Source organism: Antrostomus carolinensis, unplaced genomic scaffold (genome assembly GCF_000700745.2).
Source record: "Antrostomus carolinensis isolate BGI_N321 unplaced genomic scaffold, ASM70074v2 scaffold18926, whole genome shotgun sequence".
NCBI classification, from domain to species: domain Eukaryota; kingdom Metazoa; phylum Chordata; class Aves; order Caprimulgiformes; family Caprimulgidae; genus Antrostomus; species Antrostomus carolinensis.
Window position 1 is genome coordinate 62,589 of NW_010324157.1, and position 22,621 is coordinate 85,209.

Below are 22,621 nucleotides of genomic sequence, written 5' to 3' on the forward strand. Positions count from 1 at the left end.
TGGTTGTTTTTGGTTGTTTTTTTTTTCTTCTTCTAACTTATGTGTATTGGCTTGGAAAGTCACATGTTTGTGGGATCTACGCAAATAGGAATTGTTTAAAACATCTTCATAGAATCAGTATATTTTTTGGAAATCTCTCCTTTTGTTTGTATGTTTGTGGAGGTATTGCTAGTTGGTTTTGTAGGGTTACTTTTGAGTGTCATCTTTTTGTGCCATAACCAAAACCAGTTTGTAGGATCTTGAAGAATCTACTTTATTCAGATCAACTTTTGGTATTTGCAGGTACTACAGAGCGGGTGTGTCTGATCCAGGGAACAGTTGAAGCACTAAATGCAGTACATGGCTTCATTGCAGAGAAGATTCGAGAAATGCCTCAAAATGTGGCCAAGACAGAACCTGTCAGCATTCTACAGCCTCAGACCACTGTTAATCCCGATCGCATCAAACAAGTGAGTTTTTGGTTGGGAATAGAGAGTCACAGCAGCTCCTTGAAAGTCTTACAACTTTAAGGCTGCAAGGGGTCAACATAACATGTTCTTTCAAAAAATGTTATTTTACCCTTTAGTGATTTGCTGGTCCTCTTTTTCCTTGTACTAACATGTTCCACGTTTCTCAGCAGTTTTTTAGACAGTGTTTTATTAAGTTTCAATGCCATGCTATAATGTGTCTTTCATAAACTTTTATTTACTGTATAAGGTGATAATACACTTCTAAGTTTTAGTTAAAAATTGCTGAATTTTAATATTAAATGGTGAACCTTTTTGTAAATCTTTAGTGTTACTAAAAAACACAGATGAACTGAATGTTTCCTACTTTTATATCTAGAAAATAAACCCAAAAATGTTAATTGGTTTTTTTAGACCCTATATTAGATACTTCAAATCTTACCTGTAAGAACTTGAAAATATAAAGATAACTTACTTGTGATGTTTTCTACAATTTCATTTCATGTTATTTTTGACATAGTTTTGCCCATTTTACACTGATGTCTTTCAAAATCTATGGGCAATGCAAAATATATTTGCAAGGTATTATTGGTCTAGTATTCTTTAGTTCATTACATTTTTCAGAATAATTTTAATTTAAAAAAAAAAAATGCCCTGTAAGGAGAATGTGGAAAATGTGTCATACAGGATTTAAAAATTATTTTACATTATCTTCAGTAAGAAAAAGTTTGAGAGAAATGAGTGAACATTACTAAAATTTCAGCTTGTCTATCCTATATAGGATAGATTTTAGTTTCTCACCTGTCCTATATGGGAAAAGATTGTTTAATCCTACACTAGCAAGAGTCAGTGTTCTATAAATACTTTGGTAACTGTATGCAATTACTTTACTTTGTATATAGTGACATACACAGAATGCTTATATGAAGATGTGTTTGAACAGGATAAGTTTGGAATGATCAGACTGCTTTAGATGGATGAAACTGTGCATAAACCATTGTATATTATTTCTAATATTTACTACTATATTATTTTTTCTGTATATGTGATATTTTAACATAAAAAATACTCTGCATAATTTATAGGAAAATACTAAAAAGACAAGCCTCAGTTTATAGGATTAGTTTCTCAATTTTTAGACATGAAAATTGTTATGCCTGAGATGGAGAGAAAAAGCTGAAGAGATCTGTACTTTCAATGGCTTTTCTGCTCATAAAATGTTAGATTTTATGCCAGTACTTCTTAGCCCAATGGGAAATGAGTGTTCTCTATTACAATGAAAAGTGGTTTTCCCTTTTGCAATAAAATGAAGCTAATTTTTAGGTAAGTCAGTAAGATCCTGAGAAAATAGATTACAGAGCTATTTAGTGACATGCCTAAATACTTCCTGTCTTGCATCTGAAGTTGATATAGCTTGTCCACAATACTTATGCAGAAATTGTATTTGTAAAATTGTTGAGGGTTTTTATTCAATTTTTTTTGTTTGTTTTTCAACTTGGTTGGTTGGTTTGGGGTTGTTTGGTTTTGGTTTTTTGGTTTTGTTTTGGTTTTTTGTTTTTTTTTTAAACATAGTTCCATATTTGGAATGTTAAATTTTGGAGGGATGGATTAGTGAACAGAGCTGCTGTTAGTGAAGTTAAGACACAGACTAAAAACAATGTTTAACTTATAAGACTGTTATTTAGTGACTGACTCTACATCTTAAAATTTTAATATATTACCTGTGTATATACAGGTGCATAATAATATGACTGCAAATATTTGGAGATATGCATGTGCATAAGTTGAGCAGTTTTGACCACAATAAATTGTTTAACTTCTCTTTTAATGAAGCAACATCTATTCATGATAAATTCATATACTATAAATATTGACTCAATAAATCTAAAATCCATTATTTTTACCAAGAAGTGAAATTGTTAGCTTAGCTCTTAGAGTTTGCAGTGAAGTAATCTATCCTCCAATGTCAGAATATCTTGTATCTTAATGAAAGATATAATACCTCTATTTAAGAAATTAAAAGAATAATATTTTGTAACAGGTAATCATGAACTAGAAATCCAGTGTTGCTTTTTTTTTTTTTTTTTATTTGTTAATAGCAGACAGGTCACAATGATCATTAAAATGATCAGGATGATGTGTAATACAAGTAATTTTGAAAAAATAAGCCTTATGATTTACAATTTCTTCTTTTACATGGTTCTTCCTGTTTTAGAGTATTTCCCAAGAACTTTGTCACCCAAAGTGTTACATCACAGACTGAAGAAAGTAGACTTAGCATTTGAGATCGAGAGTTGATTCAAAATAAGAAATTTTACCTTCATTAGGAACTTGGAAGATATTTTTGGTGGTTTTCTATCTGTTTCTACCAAAAAGCAAAGGTAGTTTTCTCCCCAGGAATGAAGACACCTGTAGTTGAAATCTTGCAGTGCCACCTATGTCTATATGGGCATTCAGCTCTGATTTCTCTATTGTCATTTGTTTCTCCTGGGCTGCTTTTCCCACACTCTTCTCACAGAAGAGAGCTAAGAAAGGAAGTATCTTCTGGCTACAGTTTCAGTGAAGAAAGACGGTAGGTAAACCCTTTGCTGACTGCTTGAGTTTCAGCATTTTCTGTCCTCTGGAAAAGCATGGTATACACAAAAGCTGTCTGTCCAGGCATTTCTCCTTAATCAAAGTCACTATCCAAACATTCTGGTCTCTCTAACTTCGTCTTTATCAGCTTCAGAAGATTTGCAAACAAGTCTGTCTGGTTCCTTTTGAGCCTTCTCCACATCTCCTAATCCTATGGATTTATCAGTAGATACCAGGTAGTTCTCTCCTCCAGGCAGGTCTGATAGGTATTTAATTGACAAATGTTTGCATCTTTTATCTCTACGTAACATAGACAATCTCTTCATAGATGTCAGCCATCTGCTATGTCTAGGTCTCATTGGACAATAACCAACTGTGCCCTTTTACTTCCTAAAAAATGCTATAAGCATCTAACCTCCCTTTCCTGTCTTTATTATTGAAGTGTCACACCAACTCTTTCGGACCATATTGTAACCTAGGGGAACAGAATACAGTTTTCACAAAATGATCAGGAGCCTGAGTTGTTTCAGCTTTGCAATTAGCATACAAAGCTTTAAATTTCATGTCTAATTTAATAGCAGCTCCTATGAACAATGGAAAGGCTGCATAGTATGGTCTTATCACGTCACCATCTTCAGAAACTATTGCAGCTTCTTTGTATTCTAGTTGAATTTTCATTCCAGCTTTCACTTGTTTTACAGGTAGCAGGTGTTGTAGTAGCCTGACCAGGAAACACATGGAATCAGAGATGGCCTTTGCAGAACTGCATTATATAGAAGGAAAAATGTATGATCTTCTAGCTAATCCTGCTTTAAGCAGGAGTTTGCACTGTTTGGCCTTCTGAGATCCCTTCCAACCTGAATCAATCTTTGATTCTATGAAATGTTTAACTATTGAAGTGTGGACAAAGGTTTTAGAATTTCTTCCTTGAAAATCTAGAATAAAACTTTCAGATACAGAACTTGCAATTAAGGTTTTCATGGGAGCCAGTTTCATTTCAGCTTTTTCAGTAGATAACCTCTCATGAGTCTTTAACTTCTGTTCGTTAATCATGGTCCCAGACATTGTTTTAAAAATCTGCAAAACTGAATGTCTGAAGTCAGATTTGTAAATTCACATTCTTCTAGTGTAAATGATTACTTTTACTGCTTTGTACTACTTTTACTTCAGAAATGCTGATCAACAAAAAAAAAATTCAAATGTTCATAATTTTTAAATAAAAAAGTTTCACATTGAAGTGCTTAAATAGAATCTGACTTTAAGAATACAGATCTGAAAATACTGGCTTAAATGGAGGTGGTTTGGGGTTTTTTTGGGGGAAGAGGGGATAGGGGGCGTGGTTGTGGGGGTTTTTTGTAAGTACAGGATATGAGTTCTCCAGACTGGAAAGATTTGATAGACTTCTTAGAAACATAAAATGGTTTGGGTTGGAATGGACATCAAAGATCATTTAGTTCCAACCCTTCTGCCGTGGGCAGGGACACCTTCCACTAGATCAGGTTGCTCAAAGCCTCATCCAGCCTGGCCTTAAACACTTCCAGGGAGGGGGAATTCACAACTACTCTAGGCAGCCTGTTTCAGTATTTCACCACCCTCACAGTAAAGCATTTCTTCCTAATATCTGATCCAAGTCTACCCGTTTCCAGCTTAAAACTGTTACCCCTTGTCCTATCACAACACTCCCTGATAGGGTCCCTCCTCATCTTTCCTGTAGGCCCCCTTTAAGTACTGTAAGGCTGCTACAAGTTCTTCCCGGAGCCTTCTCTCCTCTAGGCTAAACAATCCCAACTCTCTCAGCCTGTCCTCGTTGCAGAGGTGCTTCCTGATCATCTTTGAGGCCTCCTCTGGACCTGCTGGGGGCCCCAGAGCTGAACACCGTATTCCAGATGGGGTCTCACCAGAGTGGAGTAGTGAGGGAGAATCACCTCTTGACCGCCTAGACACACTTTTGATGCTTCCCAGGATATAGTTGGCTTTTTGGGCTGTGAGCACACATTGCCAGCTCAGTTTTTCATCCACTAATACCCTCAAGTCCTTCCTTGCTTAAGAAACCTACACTGGTTTGTTAAAATGCCTCTCCTTTCTGATGAACCTTTCTTCTTTTTATCATCCATTTAAGGCAATAGTCTGTCACCTAGATGAATCTTACTAAACTCTAGAATATGAGAAAATAACTCTACATTCTTAATTTGAGGTAAATAATAATTAATTTTGTAGATCACTGTGTCTCTTGATCTAGTCAACAATTTCTCGTAAACTTTTCTCACTTTTGAACATAGATGAAGAATTACACCACTTACCATTCTGCAGTGAATAATAAGATATACAGGTGTGTTTACAAGTTGAGGACAAAAAAAAAAAAAAGTCATTATTTACTAGAGAGACAGTTCTATACATTAGATTCTGTAGCAAAAATTTATCATTCCGTAAAAATACCTATACTATATTCTGTTCTTCATGTGATCTTAACTTCATTCTGGTGCCAGATCACTCTTTTAGTTTTCTGTTTCATTTCACCAGTGTTAGATATAATCTCATTTTGTATGCAAAACTGTGTTTTATGAACACAGTTAACTTTGTAGCTGCTGATTAACTCTTCATTGTGTACGCTTCAAAAGTGGAATGTGAATAGAAGATTTTGTTGGAGGATGAACAGCAGCATTCAACGTTGCAGAAATTTTCAGCAGCGTTCTGATTCTGAAGAAAATTCTGAAGTTATCTCATGCCTTTCTGATGGCTTTGTAGTTTTGATGGTATTTTCCCAAATCTCAAAGTAGCCTAGAATCAAAAGGTGGAGCTTTCTTTCCTTCTAGGTCTTGGGTTTTTTTGACACAGATCTTTGACCCATGTCTTCTTATGTGTTTTGATGCCTGTGTTTGAGAAACTTAAATTGAGTTTTCCAGTATTTCCATGTAACAACACCTGATGTTGTAGTAGTTCTATGTTACTGTGACAAGTTTTGAGGGAAGAAGAGGTCCTGATTCTTCTTTGTCCCTTTTACTGTAATCTTCATCCTAAATCATTCCCTCCATCCAGAGTTGCTCTGATGATCCAAAAAGGCACCTGCTGTTTTTCTTTAAGCTCGTTACCCTTTCTTGTCCCATGACAGAACACAAGATAATCTTTCTTTTACATCATACTTAGCACACTTTTTTCCTTTCTCAAAGACAAGTCCCCAAGAGTCCATAAATGCAGATAAATTACCTCTGTAAACATTTATAAATAAGCATTCCATCTATATATGCTAGATTTCCTAGTCTTTTTGTATTGCCCTATGCCCTATGCATTGTTTTACACAAAAGCAAAACCAAAAGCAGAGAGGATGAAATATCATTGGAATGTATTTTTTTTGTTCTTTGCACAAGTGAAAAGGTAGCAAGTAAAATTAGATCACTGTTGTCGTCAGAGTAGCCTTTTTACAATCTAGATAGTAAATAAATTATTCCTTGATTATTTTCCAAAATTTTATTTTTGTAATGTGTTTATGTATTTATACAGTCATCGTTGAGATGATAATTAGCCAAAGTTACAGATTAAAGGAGTTGCAGGAAATGAAAAGATGACTCAATAAGTTTAACAAAGCAAGTGGTCTCTTTAGAAAGGCTCGTCTCTGATACTGTTGAAAATCTAGTAAGTCCGTTTTTTATGATGTTCAGCACAATGGGGCCTTGGAGTGCTCTGTTTCTCATTTTAGTTGCAGGTTTTCAACTATTTAATACAATTCAAAAAAGATACCACCTTTTCTTAAAATGCATTAAAATATTGGCTTAAGCAAATTAGTTTTGTCATCACATTAATGTCAATGATTTAAAAGCACCAATATTAATATATGCAAGACTGAGAGTCAGTATTAGCTTAGTATTAATATTAATTTAATGTGGGTAATGTGATTACCAGGATTTCCTTTGTTTGGCAAGCCCTGTAGTGAGAAACTATAAATTGGTAAGCTGTAAATGCAGTTTCATCTTCACATTTAAATGTTGTTCTTTTTATGCTTTCATGTCTCTAACCCTGTTTTCAAATGGTATTTCTTTTTCTGTCTTTTCTTTCTACTCTTCTATATATAAATATACCAATAGGTACTGAGGATTAAGTTAACTGTCTCAGTACAATATTTATTATGTACGGTGCAAATATTGAATTTTTTTTTAGCCTATAGATAAGGGTGTGACTCTTGTCATTTATACACAGCTCTGCATTAGGCAATTTGTGAAGTCATTGAAAGAAGGCTTAGAGACCTTTTGGAACACTGTGCAGATGGAGTTTGTGTATTCTATACTGCTGTGATAACAGCTGTATCTTCACCCTGTTACTCAAAAGTATGAAGCATGGAAGTGTGATGCTTTGACCATCTTTCTGCACCCTTTAATATGTTGTGCAGTCTGAGAGCAGTCTCTCACAGTATAATCAAGTCTTGTGAGCAACAGAAGTATTTTCTTGTGCTTGCAGAAAATGCTACAACTCAAACAGAATTTTATTTCTAAAATTAAGCTCCTTTTTTATTCCTTAAAATCTGTTTTCTTAAACATCTGTTCTAGAAGCTTAAAATAAAAACTTTCTTACCTGTAAAGATAGTCTTCCATTCATTGTCTCATTAGTAATAGGAAAGGAAATAATATTTGCGAAAACAGAGAAGACCAATTTCACCATGGCTTGAACTTTACAATTCAAGATATATTTTAAAGAACCCCCATGAGTCTTAGAAGTGGTATGTGGCAGAAATTCTGACTAGCTTTTTCTATAACCTTGCCAGCAGTCAACCTGCAATTTCCGGAAAGCTTCAATTATAGTATGCATGTTTCAGTCAAAAATTGAAACTCTGAAATGTAAATTCATCTTATGATTTCTAATCACTTTATACATCTCATTCCCAGAAGCCTAATAAGTACTAAATTCAAGTGCTTGCCTAATGCAAAACACTTGCCAATTTCTAAAAAAAAGATTCTATGCTGTGTAATAAATCAGAATTATTGAGCTCTGTCCAACCTTCTTTAAGAGGTAATTTTGCCTAAAAGTTCTTGCAAGGCAATTAAGAATGTATCAATAAATTACTTATCAGCCAGTGGAAATTCAATACAAAATCCAAATGTCTGTGTTTCTTTATTTTTGAGAAATTACTTTTATATTGAAGAAATAAATAGGTGTGTCTACAGAAATTAATGTGTATCTAGAATCATACAGAAGCATGAAAAGGGATGAATTTTTACAAAATATTGTCAGGGCTTTTTATATATAGATATATACTTTTATATATATATATGTATAGTTATATATAAAAGAAAATAAAAGCAGTTCTGTCAGTAAACAAAGTAGGATAGATGAAGTCTCAAACACAAGCAGCCTGATATACAAAAAAAAAATATCAAAAACACAAACAAAAAACCTTATTGCTATTTTCGGTATTTTGGTGCTGGTATGTATATTTTGAAAAAATGTGTATGCCCCTACTTGATTCTTGTTTGTTAATACAGTTGGTTTGCTCTTAAATGTTTTTCTCTTTTTTTCCATTGTATTTTAAACAAGTTTTTGATAAAATGAAATAGTGAAATGCTTCTACTTGATAGATATTATAGTTCAACAGTCACTCTTTTTTCACCACAGCCATACATTTCTGTGCTTTAGGAAGATTGATATGAATTGAAAACTGAGATGCTTCCAGTTTCCTAAATTACTTGTGGTATCAGTGATTAGGTCGTTATTCAGTGTGAAGTATTATACATATTTTCTTATAAATCCACTAGTTAGTAACACCTATGAAGAAGAAACTTTTTTTTTTTTAATTAATTAGCCTAGCATACAAAAATAATATACAACACACAAACTATCAGAGGTCTGAAATATTTTAGTCAAAATATATTTTCAGAGTTTTGCTGGGGAGCGGTAACAATTTTTTGTTGTTGTTGTTCAGGATGAGAGTTAGCTATAATAAAGAAAACCTATTGGCATAAGTTACAGTCCTCCATTCTGTTTGGTTGGAGGTTTTTTTTTTCCCATTAGTTTAAGCTTAAATTATGAAAATCAGTTCATTGCAATTTTGAACTTTGGTGAGAGAGATGAGATGAGATACTGCAATATCCCACTAAAATCAGAAGTATAATTCTGTAATTGAATAGGATTAGCCCCGTACTTTTGTGGAAACTGACATTTCTTTTTCTAAATAATTCTAGCCCCTTGCAAACGTACCCATGTTCTGTACAGAAACTCATGGGAGAATCCTTTATAATTGTCTTGATTGTCACAATGTATAGCATCTGCTAACCAATAACATTTTGTGAAGCTACGTATTTTTTATAATGCCCTGTACATGGTAGTATTTTTTACTTAAGTCTCTTGAAAGTGTCAAAGTTGATGCTTGAGCTGTATATGTTGGGGTTTTTTTTAATTGATTTATAACATGAATTACATGAAACACAAAATAAGGGTCTGTTTCTTAAGATATTTTTTCCCTGTTTTGGCTGCTTGTTTATGTACCAACTATGAAAAAATGGATCTTCATGTTGCATAACATACAGCTAAAATATTTGTGTGTGCATATGTACAAGCCCATATTTTGCTAATACACACCTTTATGCATTCACAGTGTCCCAGCTTTCTCATATGCATTAAGAGTTTTAGTGCAAAAGTATGTATACCTATTTTATGAGGGACTGTCAATGATTGTAAGTAACAGAACTGTTAAAAGTGTGAAGTTTTGCTTCATTTATTTCTAAATAGTTTTGGTTAGTGATTATATCATCATATGATAAATCACATTGTATAGCATTTTAACATCTTATTTTTTAAAGTAAAAGTAGTGTAATTTTGGTTATTTTCTTATTTATATATTACAAAGATGTCAAAAAACATGCTTTGAATAAGTACTGTATGTGTGTTTTGAAAATTGGAATTTTACATTTTCACTACATTTATAAAAAGAAAAGAAAAGAAGAGTTATTCTGTCAGGATCTAGTTCTTTAAAGAGATAAATGTGTACATAAAAATTCTAAACAGAGCAGTGTTTTTTTTGATGTGTTCAAGATTTAATGTTAAGTGTATGTATATTATTTAGAAAACATGATCAATAAATATGACTCTTAATTCTTTTTTGTGTTTATTTTGAACACAGGCTTGATAAGTTATTAACCTTTTGCTCAACTAAATGAACATTTTTAACGCTAATCATAAATATATTGTCATAATTTGTTGTGAAGGTATTAGTTGCATGTTCATCCATCATGAGATTGATGTTTACATTTTTTCACCTGCCTCTTGATTATAAGAGATAAATGAATATTTTAGCAGTTAGTCTATCACTAAAAAATCAGTAGCTTCAGTGAAATTATTGTAAGAAACAGAACAGTTTGCTGGCTATAGTCCATGCTATAGAATGGTGCACTGTAAGGTGCCAAAGTAAATGTCTCTAACTTCCTTCAGAATTTGGCCCTGTTTGTTTGTAGACTGATAACTGTTTCTAGGGTGCTCATTGAACTTGCTGGAATTTTCATTTACTATAGTCTTCATTATCCCCAAGAGGAAGAGAGAGAAAAGAATATATTCCTCATGTGGTCAGCATATTTTTGAGTATTTATGTGAGTTCACCATCTTGATTTCAAGTCATGAATTTGTTTTTACATGCATAAGCATGCATATTTACATGCATTATTTATCCAGTTGACTTTAAATTCCATTAAGTTCCAATGAGTAGGAGAAAGATTTTTGTCTTAGGCATTTTTTATTTATTTTAATTTTCTAGTTATGTTACTTTTGTTGGTTTATTTTTTTAACTGTTCAGTCTAAGGCTTGTAAAGGTTGATTTGCTCCTGAACTGCTTTGTTCCCAGACATTGCCATCTTCCCCAACTACCACCAAGTCCTCTCCATCTGATCCCATGACCACCTCCAGAGCCAATCAGGTACAGTATCATCCTACCATCTACACCATACTTTTCACGGGTGACAGCTTGCAAACTGGAGAAAAAGATATGGTGGGTTAAGGATTTATTCGTTCATTCACATATATACACCCATAACCATAGATATCTAACCCTTGTTAGAAATTGGTAAATTGACTGAAAAACATTTTTCTTCTTTTTTTTTTTTTTGTTGTTGTCTTTTAAAAATTTCTGATGAAAGCAAAGTATCTTGTAAAATAGTCTTTTTAAAATTTAATTTGATTAATAAATAGCAAGGATACACGCTGGTGTGTTTGTAGACAGAGTAGCTCATGGTATATGTATGTTTATGTATATATGCACACACGTATTTACTTCCTGGATCATTTATACAATATAATGGAATTACCCCTAAATCCATGCTTATTAATTAGCTGGCTATCAACCTAGGAATGGCAAACAGACTTCTTTGTTTATTTACTTTAAGAATTTTTAAATGTGTTTGTGGACAGTAATATAGGGACATTATTTAAATAGTGTATATAATAAAAAAATAGATCTGAAAAGATGATTTATTGGTGAAGAATGAAGTAAAATTAAGTCTCTCTAAAAACATACTAAATACATCTGAGTAAGATTAATTTTTGTCTTATTTTTAAATGCATAAACTATACTTCTAGTACTTTAATTACACTATTTCTCTTTTAACTGGAAAAAAATACATTTAGTTCATTATGTCCACAAATCATCATACTGTGTATCTCTTTGCCTTCCCTACGTAAGTTAAAGTTATGTCATACCATGCCTTTTAGAATTGATTTATGCTTAATAAATAACCTTATCCATTTTTTTTAATATACTGTTAAACTTAATGTACTTTTTTCAAATAATGCAAGTATTCAGTATGTGCTAACAGTTTTTAACACACAATCTGTTTATTTAAGTTGGCTGAATGCTTCTATCAGATTTTGCACAAACTAGACCGAATACCAGAAAAATTTTCTTCACAACAAGCTAATTTCCCCTAGAAGTTTACCTTGTTATTAATTACTGATCCTCTGATATTTTGTGAACTGCTTAGAAGTCGCTAGCTGTATGAACAAATAATTTAACATACAACAGAACACAAGCATATTAAAGCAATATCTGTGATCAACACACAACTATCTGTTGAAAGGGACATCTAATACAGAAAGTAATTAAATTTGAGAGAAATTGTACAGATAGAAGAACTACTAAGAACAATATAAATTGTGATATCCCTCACTTCAATTTGAAAGCCTTCTTCATCAGCGTGCTTCCATTCCAGCAACCGTTATTTGGCTTCATCATCATTAAATGACAGAGATAATTCTTTGGCAACAGCTAGGGATATTTTATGACGCTCTATTCAGCCTTTATTCTCTCTATCTTAATTTTAGTATTTTGTGTATTTTAATTAGAAGGTGTTGAAAATGTTGAGTGCACAAATCTTCTTAAAAAGTGTTTTTATTATTTTTCTTTTCTGTTTCTTCTTTCACACTTTCTTTTTTAAATTATGAGTGTACCATGATGATCATTATTTGGAGAAAAAAGAAGAGATGCTTTTATTTACAGGAAATACTATTTGAGCCTGCTGTTTAATTAGCATCAGAGAAGTACCTACTTTACATCTATTCTATGGATTTTTAATTATCAAAATTACAGTGTAGCATATAAACTTTAATAGCTGAAAATATTTATTTTTACAGAAAGTTGTTCTATGAGAATATTGTCAAGTGATATAGCAGAATATACAAACTAAGAGAAACGTATGCTTTGTTTCCTGCCTATATCCCACATTACATCTTTTAATGCATTTTATTCATAACCTGTGTTCAATTCAGTTTTCATACAAATAATCAAGGTCTTTTTTGAACAGCATTAAAATTGTATGTATGAAGAAGAGTAATGAGTTCCTTAAGTGACTTTGAAATTGCTTTTATCATTAACCCTTGAAATTCTTACTGGTTTCACTATTTTATTCCTCCTATTATTTCCTAGTGGTTTCTAGCTATTCCATCAGGAAGCACAAAGCACATGATATGGCAGTTAAGGCCTTTCTGTTCATTCTAGTGATAAGTGACGTAGGTGGCAATTGTTCCCAGACTGTGGGAGCAATTAGCATTCAGCACCAGTGTATCGGCAAATATCTGCACTGCGGCTGTCACACGAAAATAGGTTCCAATACAGTAATATCAAACCTGTCAGTAGTCATGTAAGTACCCAATAGGAAAGTATTAGAGAACAACAACAAATGTTTGTTTTGATATTTGGCTGTGTAAGATGATTCTCAGTAAAAGATAACCGTTCAGGTATTTTCTCACAAGAGGTTGTATTAGGATAACAGGAAACAGTTTATTTAACTGTGTGGAAGTCAGGAAATTTAGTGTTAAGGTATGAGAGAAATTCACAGCACACCCTCTTGTGCAGATATAGTAGTTTATAGTATCAGGCTTAAGATCATTCAGTTTTCTATATTTTAATTGTGACAAGATGATACTTTATATTAAAGAATAGTCAGGTGATCAAGCAAGGTGTAAGCAATACTTAATGCTGGGGTGCTGTTGGAGTGAGATTTTTAAAGTGGGTTGGAGGACTCCCCATAAGCCATTTCAATTAAAGTATGGTCAAGCATGTGTGTTGATGAGCATACCTGATGTGATCCTTCCTGCCATACAGGCATGTCAGTTGTATTCTCCTGACAGAGCTTGCACAGTGGGCAGAACAATTTCTAGGCACACTTCTTACCGCAAGAGGAAAATAGCTCTGCCAACAGAGGTCAGAGGAAGCTGGGCAGGAAATCTGGCTTGTATTATGTCTTCCTTTTAATGACTCACTTTGCCTCCATTCAGATGAGATCAGAACTCCTTTTTGTGGCAGTTTCTGCCTTTGTTGAATCGTTGGGTTTTTTTGAAAAGTCCAGTGTTCATGAAACCACTGATTTTTTGATTCTTAAGAAGGGGTTATTCTCTAAAACTATTTATGCAGTGGAAGAAAACAGTTCCTTCAGAACTGTCATATGTTGTGTTAAACTGAATTGCCGCTGCATTGGAAGTGTTTTTTTTCTTTAGTTCTTTGTTCCAGGAAGATATACATCTGTCAATATTATTGTTGTAAATGTCTTGTTTGTTTTTTCAGTAGGACTTCCTTGAGCCTTTGTTCACATTAAAAATTCATACACTGCTAACTTCCCTAGGAAGAAAGAACCAAAGAGGCAATAGAATTAGGGACATTTCAAATAACTTCTTGTTTCCCCCCTTCCTGTCTGGCTGTCACGGAAAAGAACTCAGTCTTTCTGGACTTTTTGACTTAGAGCTTCTGTGTTACCCCCTCATGAACTTTATCAGCTTTGTTTATAACAGAAAACTGACAGACATATAGCTACAGTGGTGAAACTGCAGCAGAGCAGTTTCTTGGAGCTAGCAGAATATCATTTTACTTTTATTTACCAGAAGGAGGAAATCAATTTTATATTTCCAGAGTATGCTTCAAGTGGGAATTTCATCTCAAAAGTGATGAATAACACTACAAACATCATTTAAAACATGCTTGCTTTTCCTCTGTAGTCCCTCGTAAATGTAAAAGTTTTAATACTTATTTTAACATTTAAGTGACTTTAGATAAACAAGTACTTCTATAATGAAACTGTTTACATTTTTTATTTTGTTTGAGATTTTTTTCTTCTTATCTGCCTACTTTACTGATATAGCTATTATTTTAGAGGGAGAAACATGAGTGATATATACCTAAGATCTGTATTTCTCGTTGTCTATTTGATGTACACCTATAAATGCAGATGCAAATCCTTGCATGCTTCCTTCTCCAATTCTCCCTTTTTCCATGAGATCGATACCACTGCTGACATTTACTACTGGCTGTAAGAGAATAAAAGGCCAAAATACACATTCCCACTTAGGAGTCAGGAAACTGATGGTTAGGAGTATTTTCTTCTTCCCTTAGAATTTAGATGGGGTTAAGCTTTATTAAATGCACTATTTTTTCATGGTATTTGCATTTTTTACAATCCTACCTTCTATTTTGCCTCTTTGTTGTTGCACCTCAAACTCTTATTTTATCACTTAGTATAGTATAATAGAAATTTTGTGGAGTGCAGATAGGTGTAGGATTTGTCCCTTCAGTCCTCAAGATTTACAGGTTTTTTGAGCATATATGCATCATCTGGTTTCTGCAATATCTGTAATAACTAATACTTTTCAACTTTTTTACATTATGAGACTGAGATAGTTTTCTTGGTACTGCCTGTACTCAGCAGGTACAGCACAAGCATGTAGCTGTTACAGTCTTGGTATTAGGACTTTGCACTTTTATCTTATATTATCTATTTATTTTATGCAAAATCTATAACTTGCAATGGGATGTGATAGTGCACCTATAACTAAAGATTAGGGGATTAATTGGTATCTTGAAATTGTAAAGATTAATGTAGATGGTCTCCCCCTTTCTGACTTTAAATAACAGTCCTATCCCTACCTGTAAAATGACTTGTAGAAGTATAATTTTTTCATTCCTGATAGAGGGGTAGAATCTGAAAATAGAGACCGTCTGTAAAGCAAACTAACAGCTTTTAAAGGGTTGATGAAGTCATATCACATTTAATATGTAATTTGTTGTGGGAAGTGGAAGAAGAAATAGAAAAGAAAGCTTTGCTTTAGTCTTTTGTTATTGTTATGACATAGAATTTTAAAATATATATAAAATCCAACTTCAAATGATAAAGGTTTTATCAGTATTAATCTTAAAGTACCAATAGTGAGTTTTAATGATGGTCCTAGGATACTAGGTAGCCATTCTAGGCCATTGAGTTGCTATCTCTATTTGTCTTTGACAATTTGATGTGAGGGTTATTTAAGACTCTGATATTTTAATGGGCAATATTAATCTATTTTTAATTCCCTAATTTTAGTGTCATTTCTTACTGTGCTATTGAGAAAATATGTTTTCTTTTTAGGACTGTCACAGATTGGTTGATGCTGGATGTGCTGCTTGATCTTTCCAAATCTCAGTACTATGTATTAAAAGCAAAGTCAATATAAAGTTATTTAGCTTTGTGATAAAAGGTGCTGCAGAATTTAAAAAACTGTTACTCCTTTAATTTGATTGTTCAGAATATTTGCTATGGTAGCTCTCTGTGAGATAACAATTTGACCTTTTTTCAGCTTGTCGTATTGCTCGTTAATAAATACAACAATTTTTTTACATCCAGAAGATGAAATCTGAGTTCCATGCACAAAAGTAATACGCTGTTTGAAAGAGACTTCATCTAATAGACAGTGTTTCTTATGGACTCATCACTAAAGAATTTAGTACACTGAATTCTAAAGGTCTCCAAATTTATGGTATACTTTTGCTGCCTGCAAAAAAATCCTTTGTGTAATTTCTCAACGTACCATGTCTTTTTGGTTATGTCTCAACAAGGACTTTTATCTTCAGTTTTAATAGTTATTCAGCTTCACATTCAGAGTTCTTTTCTGTTTAGGTCTTGCTATTGCTATCGTAGACTTACCAAGTAATAATTTTGACTCTTCATTGACCATTGTGCATTGTAACAAGGTTGAATGAAAGTGCTTACATTAGTTACAAAAAACACTTCTCTTTCTAGTGTGAGAAAACCCTTACATTTCACATTTGTAGATAATTTTATTATTTATAAATTCATATCTCTATAAAGTGACCTTCTTCTTTCAAGTTAATAAGAAGAGAGAGTTCCTTTTTTGTTTACAAGTTACCTATGGCACACTGCAGACAGCGTTTAATAAATAAGTTTTGAGATAACGTACCTAGAAAGGACTAGGGAGAATTATTCCCCTGTTCAAGTGAGAGGAGTCCAGTAGAGGTTCCAGTGCTCCAGAGGTAACCTTTCCTGCTGCTGTTCAGCTGAAATGCTTCATTTCATGGCTAAACTCTAAGCAGAATTAACCTGTACTCCATAGACTCAACTGTAGACTTTTTTTTCTGGTTCTCAAGTTAGTACATTACTTTTTTTATATTTCTCTTATTCTTTGACTACTTTTTTTTTCCCAATATTTTGCAGTATCTGAGCTCAGTGCTTTTGTTTGCATTGTCTCCTTAAAAATATATATATATTTTAGATAATATAAAGATTTTTAAATAATTAAAAAAAAAAATCTTACATGCAAATCAGTTTGATTTGGGGGTTTTTTATACTCTTTTTTATTGTCTGTTTCAATTTTTCCCATTTGGACAACTATGTAGGTAATTATTTGTGTTCATATTCCTTTATATTGATTTACTTGTTTCCTTTCTTCTCTCTCCCACCATATGAGGTTCACTGTTTATTGTTCCTTTCTAAAAAAATTTAGGGAAAATGACAGGAGCATTCATGAGACCTGGGGAAAGATGTAGCTTCTCACTGCTAAGTCTCTGAATACTGCTGGCATATCATTCATAGGATGTCATGAATGATCTGCCAGTTGTGGTCCTGTAAGTAAAAACATGGTTCCATGTTTGTGTATCTTGATTTTATGCTTAAAAAGAACTAGAATCAGTTAGCTTCCTATTACATCCATCCCCTTTTCAGAGAGATATACTTTCTCAGCATATTCCTTTTTCTATTAAAATGGATAAATGTCAGTTTCTCCTGCTATTTTGAACTCTGACTGGGGGTTAGATTTTTTTTTTGTTATTTTGCCCCTCATAGATAAAAATCCGTAAGGGAAGGGGAGGAAATGCTTGTAACAGTAAATCTTGACAAAAATATGAGAAAACAAAGGGACAGATGAATTTATTTTTTTCTTGTAAGAAAACAGCTTTTAACAAGATATTACATGGTCGCTCTTGTGCATTTATGAAGACTTAGCCTATCATTGATTTTAATCCTTAGGTTAGTCATTAGTTTTAAAACGTGTTCAAGGAAGTGAATAAAGGTAGAACTTTGGATACATACTAGAATTATTTAGAAAATGTATAAATTTTACATTAGTGTGGCTAATGAAGACTGCTTTTGATCTCACAAATTTATTTTTAAATCAGTGTTACTTTTGTGAACATGCTGAGATTTGGGAGAAAAGTTATCATTACACTTTCCTGTACACTTAGGATTTGTGTGGGTTTATTAACTTTAAAATATTTTTGAATGAATGTGTAAAAAGATAATGCTTTTTGGATTGAATGATTTTTTTCTTTAGACTCACAGGGATTTCTTACTCAAGTTATTTAAGTGCTAAAAAAAGTCACACTGTAATTGAAGATCTTGTTCTTTCATTTAAGAATATTTGTAGATATATGTAAGTTTTGGCATTTGTCCATGTCCTTGTACTAAGAAAGGGTCCTATCTGCTTATGAAAAAGGATCATTAAACCCATAAAAATTTGAAAATACACATTCTTCTCTCTGTCAAAATATGGTAAAGGTCTTCAAATGTCCTGTACAAAGGGATGTTTAATTTTATCATTTTTTGTTCCAACTGTTTTAAGCATACTTCTTTTATCAATACAAAATTAAAATAAGTAGCATGTTATAAAGTGCCAGATATTTCCATGTTCAAGTTCCAACCCATGTAACCTAGGGTGAAAGTTGGCAGTGTGTAACTGTGGTCTAACCAAGATTGTCTTTGACTTTGTGTCCATAATACTCAGGTCTGGTGACATACTGTTTAATTCAGAACTAGGATTGGGAGAAAAAGCCAATTATATTCTAGGGTATATGGGCAAAGAGTCACTTGGTGTGGACTTTGCTGTTTGAACAATCCAGAGAAAACTGTGTCAGAGCAATTTCCAGAATGCAAATTTGGATGACTGTTGCTTTTTTCTGCTGTGTACTGTATGTCACACAAAGGTTAGACTCTTAAGTTTTCAACTATTCAGCATTTAATTTAATAGCTCTTAGGAGTTCAGAATTTTTATGATATATACATATATATTTTAGATAATATATATATTTTTGTGACCAAGAATTGTATGCGAATGTGGAAAGAAACATTGAGGTTACAGAGCTTATTGTCACACCAGGACAGACTGTAAGGTAGAAAAGGCAATACCATATTTTTCTGACATGTCACAGTTAAGTTGAGTGAGGCATACTTAGCCCTAGGAGATCCTGCTTTGGACACGTGTTAGTTAATATTTTCTTTATACCATTGGAAACATTATCACTTTCTCAAGCTGTTTGTAGGAGTAGTGCAGCAACACACTTACTTTCTTGCAGGCTGTATGCTAGATGCATCATCTGCCTTTTGCATGCTTTCAAAATTCATCAGGTGGTGATAAATCATAGACAGATGTGAGACAAACCCACCAATTAAAGTAGGTGTCTGATTTGAGTGAAAAAGGAGTGTTCTTTGTATACAAATCATAGAAAGAAGCTGGTTGACTTATCACACTATAGGGAGTAAGAGGTGGGAGATTTTTCCTCTTCCAAAGATAAGGTGCATTTGTTGAGATCTTTGCCCATAGCGTTGCATCGCAGGCTTAAGACAGTCAGTCAATACCTTTATCCTGCAGTCAAAAACAATGTGTAACTGTATCTTATTCAGAAGCAGTATTTTCCCCTAGTTTTGTGCCTGTAGTTATTTTTACTTGTTGGTTTGGGGTTTTTTTGTTTGGTTGTTGGTTTGTTTGTTTGTTTTTTTCCCTTCTGAAAATGAATTAGACTTCCTACAAATAATAACAGTTATTCAAAGGCATAGTTTGCAAATAGTGCATCAGTGGGAGGATCATGACCATAGACTCTAATAAGCATCTTTAGAAATGCCCAAGGGTTGTGTCCACTGGTCTGTTACCTCCCAGTGATTTACATTTGAATCTTTGCAGTTTGTAGCCTTGGAGAGTATTTGGGGGTACAGAGTGACTGTTGGCTGTATGACCTTCTCTTTTCCCTCAAATGACACCTCAGCAAATGCAGCCTTAGAGATTAGAGTCTAGACTTCTCCCGCCTCCCCCCCTCATGTTATTCAGCAATAATAAACTTCTACATGACAAATTATTCATTTGAACTTGGCACGTATGGTTTGGATGGGGTTAGAAAAGTATTTTCTAAATTTCTGTTTCGTTAAATTTTCTGAAAACCTTCAGTTTGGAAGTTCTACTGCAGTGTAAATTCTTCTTTCATAATTTTAGTAACCTAATACATGATCTCCATTCTTCTCAGCTTTTTATGGTTATTTTTTATTGTTCACTTAACCAAAACATAAATGCAGTAAGAAAATTTTGATCCACTTTATTATCTTAATAGTAATTATAATAATTGAGATAATAAACTAACAGCTGCCCCCTACCCATGAAATACTGAAATGCAGTCACAATGTAAACTTTTAAAGTGTTACTGCTTTATGGAGTAAAATTGGTTTATTAAACAGATTAAACTATGACTAATGATATTCTTTAGTAAAAGATTATTGAAGCAAAATACAATTTCTCCAGATCTGCAGACCAGTGCTCATGTATAATTGAGTGTTGCAGAAGAAAGTAAATCAAAGTTAAAAGATAAACAGATCTTTTATATTTATTGTTCATATTATATTTAAAATGTTTAGTAAAACAACTGTGTAAATGTTGTCTAGAACCAGTATTATCACATTCAGATTTAGAAATAGAAGGAAGTAGCAGACAGTTTTGTTAGACATTTCATAAGTTATACTTTACTTGTATTTGAGCCTTTAAGACTCATTCTGCTTTATAAAAAGCCTGCTTCAATTATGTCGAAAGTACACTTTACATGAACATTTACAGTAAAGACTAATTGGATGTACACAATGTATATGTATACACTGAGGGTTGTCTTTACTGCATGCAATTTCTAAGCAAATTATAAGTTATGCTTACCTTTCATTAGTAGGAACACATATGAATGAGGGTAATAAAAGGAAGAGATTACAGCTTGGATGGGATGAAAGTTATGTTTTGAAATCTGAATTTAAGAATTTAATTTAGAAATTACTAATGCCAATAACTTGTGTATGTTTAATTATAAAAATATTTTTTAATATAAAGATACCTTTCTGCTAGGTTTATTTTTATTAAGGAGTCTAGTTACAAAACATTAGCTACAAATGTTATTACAGCAGTTATTTCATAAATGTAATTATATTCCATAGCCTCTGTGCTATTATTCAGTACTTGTTATTCAAACAAAAATGGAATTACTTAAATATATGTCAGTGACAAGAAGTTAACTGAATACATGGCTTGTGAAATACAAGATTTTTATTATACTACTAATTGTGCTACTATTTACACTACTAATACAGAAAGCTTTCTTTTTGCCCTATTTGGATTTTATTTTGATGGTAAGAAAAATAAATCAATAAAAGTGAAAGAAAAGAATATAAACTTTTCAATTTGACCATGAAAGGGCTCAACAAAATTAGTGCTTTTTAACATAACCAAGAGCATTTTGTCATATCAAAATTAATAAAAGAATATTTGTATGTGAAATATAACTTATTTTTACTTTTGAAATAGTAAAATAAAATGAATTGTAGTATGCTAGCACCTATCAATATTTTTGTTTCTGTTTACTCAAATAATTGTTAATTCCTATCATTGCCTCCACCTATTCCAGCATTCTTTCTCTTTCTTTTTCTCTTCTCAGTAGTAGTTACTATTTCCTTTTGGCTATCTTGCTTAAAAAATGTGTAACTACAAGATTACAAATGGGGAAACCAGAAAGTAGATATATGTATGAATTAAACATATACATATAAGTTAACTTGAGTGAATGTTAAGTTCTAAGCCAGCCACTTAACTTGGTTGTAGTTACTGATATAATTCCCTAGACCAGCAGCTTGCTATTACCTTGTTCTGTTCTCTGATCCTTGTCAGAGACATAATGTCAGCCTCTGAGAGGGAGGTTTTGAATTGGCTTGCCAGAAGGCTCTATTAGCATGAGAGGCCTATGTAGGCCTGTAATAGTGCTTATTAAGTTTGGAAACATCCACCCATTAGTGAAGCTACACCCTTTTTCTGATAGAAGTTTCTGGTAATTACTCTTTTTTATGACCTAGAGAAATATGGATATTTAAATGTTTTAACTGTCTTTTTCTTCCCTTCTCATTTGAAAACAGTTCTCAAATGACATCTTTGAGATAGCCTTCCTGAGAAGTTAATTGAGTAATTCTTGCTATAGAAAATTATTTTTTAATAGTTAGGCAATAGTTGATAGAGAAAGGATCCAGGTTCTGCTGCTGGTTGTCTTTTGCAAAGCCAGGGATGCAGAGTAGCCATGGCCTTTAGTACCACTGATCAAAGTTCATCTAGATAGACCAGATGCATTTTGCATAAGCCAAATTTCTTGACATTTTTCAGCATTTATGTAGTGAAAAACACCATGAAGCTATAGAGAACAGTCTGTAGGTCAGAACATGAATAAATATGCTCTTATTTTCACTGAGGTCAGACATTAAGGGGGTTAGGACAAGGAGTTAGACTACATTATCATTGTAGGTCCCTTCCAACTGAAATATTCTATTCTGTTCTGTTCTATTCTATTCTAGTTCACGTCTCTTTCCTTCTTTTGTTGAGAATGGAGAACAGAATAATTACCCCAGGATTTTAATTACAAATTATGCAGAAGGAGATATTAGGGGTTCTTTATTATTTTGTTTTATATCCATGAAGACTAATAAAAGGTGTTTATTTAGACACAGTGTATTCATCTTCCTTCATCTTTATTGGTTGCTACTTGCCATGTTCATTGCAGTTATAAATGTAGAAAGTAATTTATCATTCCACCA

The 22,621-nt window shown here is 32.9% G+C and overlaps 1 protein-coding gene across 2 annotated transcripts in view; it reads left to right on the forward strand.

Annotated features, from left to right (window-relative positions):
- The first annotated feature begins 285 nt into the window (after positions 1-285).
- NOVA1 (NOVA alternative splicing regulator 1) overlaps positions 286-22,621 on the forward strand; it is a 37,406-nt gene continuing 15,070 nt past the window's right edge. Inside the window, exons 1-2 of one of the 2 annotated variants that reach the window (XM_010170841.2) lie at positions 286-449; positions 10,840-10,911. In XM_010170841.2, coding sequence (XP_010169143.2) covers positions 369-449; positions 10,840-10,911 — 153 coding nt within the window. In that variant the 5' untranslated portion in view covers positions 286-368. The remainder of the gene's footprint in view (positions 450-10,839; positions 10,912-22,621) is intronic. The other variant, XM_029085662.1, reaches the window with a different exon arrangement.